Source organism: Rhamphochromis sp. 'chilingali' (genome assembly GCF_963969265.1).
Source record: "Rhamphochromis sp. 'chilingali' genome assembly, chromosome: 12".
Classification (NCBI taxonomy): Eukaryota; Metazoa; Chordata; class Actinopteri; order Cichliformes; family Cichlidae; genus Rhamphochromis; species Rhamphochromis sp. 'chilingali'.
In genome coordinates, this window is record NC_137939.1 from 21,590,357 (window position 1) to 21,597,142 (window position 6,786).

The 6,786-nt window shown below is 37.8% G+C and overlaps 1 protein-coding gene across 5 annotated transcripts in view; it reads left to right on the forward strand.

Moving 5' to 3' along the window:
* Positions 1–6,772, forward strand: part of LOC308407817 (synaptotagmin-2-like) — a 63,294-nt gene extending 56,522 nt beyond the window's left edge. For all 5 annotated transcript variants that reach the window (XM_080899714.1, XM_080899716.1, XM_080899712.1 and 2 more), the window contains one exon: positions 335–6,772. In XM_080899714.1, the coding sequence (XP_080755840.1) occupies positions 335–550 (216 nt within the window). In that variant the 3' untranslated portion in view covers positions 551–6,772. The remainder of the gene's footprint in view (positions 1–334) is intronic.
* The last annotated feature ends 14 nt before the right edge of the window (positions 6,773–6,786 follow it).

Below are 6,786 nucleotides of genomic sequence, written 5' to 3' on the forward strand. Positions count from 1 at the left end.
ACCAAAGGGACCACTGACCATGTAAACATATTTTTATCATGTGAAAAAGAAAGTTGTCATGTGACTCTATGATGAAAATGTTCTTTTCATGACTGTCACATGTTGCTGTGTGTTATAAAATAGAAGTTATATGTACTTTAGCACCAAAAACATTGTATATGATGACTTTCTGTGGTGTGTAGGACGCTATACACTAAGCATTGCTCATACTTTGCAGAAAGCATAAACACTCCCCAGGCTTCTGACACCAGTAACCAATTAAAATATCTTTCAGTAACGTCAGATTTCTACAGTCCACTTCAGATTTTGTAAACCTTTCTTCCTGCTCTCCCAGAAAATCCTAGCTGTGATCACAGTGCTGGATTACGACAAGATTGGCAAGAATGATGCCATTGGGAAGATCTTGGTAGGAAGCAAGTCCACAGGGGCTGGGCTGAAACACTGGTCCGACATGCTGGCCAACCCCCGTCGCCCCATTGCCCAGTGGCATCCACTGCAGCCAGAGGAAGAGGTGGATGCCACTCTCGCAGCCCTGAATGCCAAGAAGTAAACCCACCTACACCATCTCCACACCTACCCACCCATGCATTTCCCATCATTTCCCAGTGTATATTCCAGACAAACACCCCAACTGCACATCTGCTCCCCTCTCCACATTTTTTTCCTTCTCCTCCTTCCTTCCCCACTGCCACCCTTCAAAAGATCCACTGATACCATTTGACATGAAGGGAGTAGTTTAAAAAAAGCATCATGTTATATAAAATCATGCCACTAAAAAAAGAAGATAAGTTACAGGATGGACAGATGCTCCGTTGATTTCCTTTAGATCTATTTTTGTATTGGGGTTGTGGTTCCATTATATTATAAGAATACATAGTAGAATATGAAGAAGGGTAAGAGTGCTATATGGGAATCTGGTCATAGAGGGGATAAAACATACAACATTCACTCATATTGTACTTCTTATCTTTTCCCTTTAGTGACACATGTTGCTTAGAATAGAGCTTAATAATAAAATGCTTTATACTGCCATATGATAGAGAAATAACACAAGCAGGTTCATTCCTTAGGTGTATTGTGCACCATGTTCCACACCTGCCAGTTATCATACTAGATGATTCTGTTAGTTTAAAGTACATTCCTAGAGGTGGGTAGCAAAGTAGGGATAGACACATATCCAGTTACCCACAAACACACTGCCGTTTTGATTAGTTACCCTTCCGCCCATCGTCTCAGGAAAACTGAGAGGAAAGTGAAACTCCATGCCTTTTTTTCTAAACGGGTTATTATTATTCTGATACTCAAGTAGACGAGAAAAATATTCAATTCAAGATCTTTTTGAGTGACCCAAGGCTCACGAGTAGTGTTAGTTTATCCTTAAAGTGGTGTGTCAGGGGAGAGGGAGGGAATAATGGATTTGGAGTAAAAAAGGGTATTTGTGTATATTTTTTTTTCCACCGTGCAAAAAGGCTGCATCTGTCATCGGAACAACAAGCGTGGAAATATCAGAGCAGGTACAACAAAGACTGATTCCAAGCACCAATGACATGATATTTACAAGGTGTCGATTACCGCCTGCAGTCTACCACCTCCCCTCCCAACGCCTCTGATTCTGTATCTCACTTGTTCAGTGCTACTGCCATTAGTCATGGACTTGACACAAGGGTTTTACTTCAAAGGAATCCCTATAACCGTCTTACAGTCATAAAGGAGACAAGCCTTCCAAGTAACAAAATAAGCAATTTTCAACTACCAGGGACGCCTTCCAGTTAGCAGTGTTGTTCTCTTCATTTCTTTCTTTCCCCTGTTTTTTTAATCTCTTTTTCCTTTTATCTCAGTTCCTTTTTTTCTATTTGACTTCAAACATTTTTGTTCCTTAAGCACTTTAAATCAAAATCTTACATTTAAGTACACTTAGAAACCAGAGCTTTAATCATTTACGTTAGTAGTTACTGCTAGCTGTAATAAAGAAAAACAAACAGACAGCAAGACAGTGATTGACTTTTTTTGTTGTTGTTGTTTTTGTTGCTTTTTTTTTTGCCTCGGCTTTTTGCGTATGCGTTTTAATTGTTTGGATATTATATTTCTCACTTGATTGCGAGGGTGTGGTCTGGAAGAAGGCACTGATCCATGTGTATTTTATACACAGCTTACCAAACTGTTGAATATAATTGCACTATCGGGTATTTTTCTGTTCTGTGGTAAAACTGTTCTTTGATCTGTGTAGTTTTTCTGTGATAAAATGTTGTGAGATTGAATTTTTTCTGTGGCACCATGTGGCATGCCAAACGGGTCTCCTCATATAAATGAACCTGATAATAACAGAGAGATCCTTCAGTTTAATGCGTTTCTTAACAGAATGTTTTAGGTCCAGTACAGAGAGCCAAAATGTCGTGTAAAAAAATAATTTAAAGTAAAAAGTCCTGCTGAAAATTAAAAATGCAGATATTTTAAATCCTTTTAGCTTATTTTGTCCAAATCTATAAACTGAACCAGGGCACATCTTAAAAATACTTTTTTTTAAGTTTCTGTGGTCTAAAAACTTCTACAGTCCTGGTCTCCTGCAGCTTGAATCATACATGAGATACCCACAGTCCTCAGCTTGACAAGCCCAACACAGATGTCTAAGAATGATATGATATTGTGCATATTTTGGCTATACAAGTTTGGCTCTCTATATTTGTATATTAATATTCTGTTCAAGAGAAATATTGGGAATGAACAAAGCCCAAACTCATCAGGTCTGAATAAAGCAGAAAAGGCTCCTGATATGTGTAGAGTGTTTGGACCCCAATAAACTTCCTTGCTGAGCTAGCTATGAATAAATTTTTTTTAAAAACATACAAAAAAAAGCAAATCCTGCTGTCTGAAAGCACCAACGGCAAAAGCTACCCATTAACTGTGTGCAATATAAGTCAATGTAAAGTAAATGCGGTCGGCTTTTTAGACATTACCACAGCTTTTTGGGAATTTAATGAATGTTGGAAATCATAGGTTTTTCTTTCAAACTTTGACAGGAGTTGAGTTTTTCACGTCCCATCATTCTTTTCTTCAGTTAACGAAAACAACACTAAAGAAAAGGCAACACGGAAGCAATCAAGCAACCCATTGGTGTGTAGTTTTGCCTATATACATAGTTCATACACGTTGATACTGCATGTTTATACAAAATACTGTACATAAGAGCATGTTTTAGAGACGAAGCAAAAATATCTCGTGTACGTAAATGGGTGTCATTTGTCATTTTAATAACACGACGAAGGGAAAAAAGATGCACTGTATATTTTCTAAAATGAAACAAATGTGTATTTATTTTCCATGAGGGTCACTGGAGAGAATGTCATACAGATATTAGAATAATATTACTAATAAGATCCTTTCCACGCCTGAAATTCTTAAGCAAGTGTGTCGTCCAGTACTGTGTGTGAGTTCATGTAGGATGAAAATGTAGCCGCATGCTTGCTATCTAATTCTGTGTGATCAGAATTTTTATTTTTATTTTTATCTGCCATCTGTTTTGTTTCAGCACCTTTCTGAAGGCCAATATTTGACACATTTCTGAATTTTAATTGCTATTGCTTTTTTTTTTTTATTTCAAAAAATGTATTTAGGGTTTTTAATGTTTGGGAAAGGGGATCTCCAAGTCTAAGATATAAGCAGTTTCTAATAGCAGATTTGACGCAGTGTGATTCTGAAATAACTTATTAGAAAAGGCTGAATAAATGTGCAATTTGTAGGTGGATTGTAGGAGTCAGTTTTCTGCCAGCACTGACCAAGAAAGATGTCTGTTGGATCATATCTTTATAGAAAATACATTTCCTGGGGCCAAAAGACAAATAGTTCCATTCCAGTGAACGCGAATGACTTGGAATCCCTTTTTGTCTCTTCTTTACTTGGAAGTTTTTACTTTTTTCTTCTATTTAAATGACCTGAAATACTTCACGGCTGTGTCTCTTTTGCTGTGTTTATTATACAATACGTGTACATGTATACAAGATAAACGAATAAGATAAAACTAAAGCCATAAAACTCAAGCACTAACTCTTTAGAGCTCAGCTGAGTAGCTAGAGTTTATTTATGAAGAAAAAAATCTGACATGTCTTCATTTTCCTTGGCCAGTGTTTCTCTTTTACATTCCTTTCAGAGGTCTTTGTTCATCAAGAGGGCAAAAATCCATTTAATGTATATGTGAGCATTGAGAACAGTTGTGAGTTTAGTAGAGTGAGTGTGTCTTTTTCTACTTTCGGAGCTGTTGATGTCCTTGTTTCATAGAGGTAGCTGATTTTCCAGTATTGTGATTAGCCTTGTTTTGATAGTATAAATAATAGATATGACATCACAATAGATTCTCAATAATAACGCTAAGAATTATATATATATATATATATGTGTATATATATATACGAGAGCGTGTTCTATACTTGGGCCGAGTGCAATTTATGAACCAAACTGGGTCACTCTTCTAGTTTCTCTTCTTCCAGTTTAGCAGAGTTTAGAATGTACTGGTGACTACATGTACAATTAATAAGAAGTTACCCTTGTTTTTGTTGTTTTCTTTTTATTTCTTTTCATTTTTTTTATTTGAGCAAACTGCTCAAGCAACAAAAATGAGAGCAAAAGCTGAGAAACTTAATAGTGGAATCCAAGTTTTAAACCTGAATCCCTCCCATAGAACTATGCATAGAGTTATGATTTTCGCAGGCACATGGCAGAAAAAATCATTTTGATGTCATGCACGTAAAATTAAACGAAAGAAATAGTTTCACATTTTGGGAAATGACTTGCCAGTTTGCAGAGAGTTTGAAAAGACGACTGATTCCACAGTCCACACTAAAATATGAAGCTTGTGTTATTTAGTCGTCCTGAAATCAGTTGTTGATGGAACAAAAAAACACTCCTCTAGTTTGTTTTATTCCTTTTTTTTCTTTTCTGTCTTTGAACATTTTAAACAGTGGTATTATGTGTTACTTTGTGAGCTTTAGTGGTGCTAGTAGGCATATTTTTCTTACTTCGAGTGAGGCAACCTCTTTTTCCAGTCTTTGTGCTGAGCTTTATACTTAAAAAAGCAAAAAAAAAAAAAACAATGACACAGGGGTGGTGTCAGCCAATCAATAATAGGCAAGAGCATGAGCAAGTTTTCCAAGTGTGGAACTATTCCTTTAAGTTCACCTCAATCCTGCCAGATCTGTCAAACTGCCACACCTGTTCTGGTAACAATCTGCAGTGTGTTGTGTGACGCTACACATTGTCTAATGCAATATAGTTTTTACTCACTGTCCCGTTAACGCTATAGACTGTGACCAAATGATGCACTGAGAATAATTTAAACACAAAATTTCAGCGCATTTCTAAAAATACTGCCACTACCTGATTACGGTTGCCTTCACTCATCACCACTGTTTGAATCTGCAAAGCCACAATAACAGTACACGCAGAGCAGTGACAAACACTTCAGATGATGAGGCAAAGGTGATTACAGGTAAACCTATAGCACACTTTAGAGATATATTTTTGGGGTTTTTTTAGTACCTTTTACTGCTCGGGTCACTGCAGTCGCATGACCGCTGGACAAGTTCTATGGGGGACTGGTAGTTGTGTGTATTTGGGTATGTGGGAAAAAAAGACGAGGTGTATGCCCTTTAGCAGACACGGTGCAAAACCACAGCATTGGATTATACAATATACAGTACAGGTCTGCATGCATGGGACACATTACTCATTCGTAAATGTGCATCTTTGTGCGTTTGACTGTAATGGTCAAACAACAGTCTTAGTTGTGTTTTGAACCTGGAAATGAATCTGTTCTCTTACTGGTTGTGGAACTGTGTAATATCTTTATGCACATCCGCATCTGAAGCTGTGTGCTCTTTCAGCTGTGCAGACAGCTGAAAGAGCACCGGTCACACAGTTGTGGTTTGTTTGTTTTATTCGATTTTTCTGCAAACGCTGGGATTTAAAAAGGGAAACCATCCAAAGTTCAGCAGATCTTTTACCACCTTGTCAAAATGTGTCGAGGAGCCTCTCAGCGGGTAAAAACGCCACTTTGAAACATGATGTCTTGTCTCCTCTATTACTCGCTGTACTTCTCCTTTGTATTCTTGTGCATATGTGTAATCACTTCTTCTGCCATTTAATTTTTTGTGATGTATGCCTTTAATGTAGAATATAGAGATGTGCCACCAAACTCTGTCACATTTGCTTTCTCATTGCGTCTTTGTCTCGTTTACGTGTAACCAACCATGTACCGTCGGTTTCATGATGCTGAATAGGAAGCAAGCTCACTGATTTCTCCACTGAAGCTGCTTTTGCTGGGCGTAAAGAATGCCGGCCTTCATGTTTACAACATGGACATACTGTATACTGCCAAACATGCAGGAGCGTACCAAACTCCCCTCTTGAGCGCTTAGTCCTCCACCCCTCATCCCTGATGCAACTGTATTCTCAAGACTCTTCTTTTCCCTTTTTATTTTCACCTCTTTCTCTTCATCCTCTTTTAAAGCATCAGAGGACAGTCAGGTTGTGTCCTCTAGCCGTGTTTCTTCGTGTCTAGTGTCGTGGTGCGCGTGTTCATGTCAGTACTTGTGCCTACTGTGGATCGCATGCTTTAGCCCTTGACTGGACACAAACGTTGCTCACAAACTCCTCTTGACCCTTATGTGGACAAACGTTGGGGATCCTTATAAAGTTATCAAGGGAACCAAATAACTTATTACAAATTTATCATATGTGTTAACAGTTCTGTAAAAACAAATAGGAAATAAAGGCCTTTTAATTACCATGACTTGT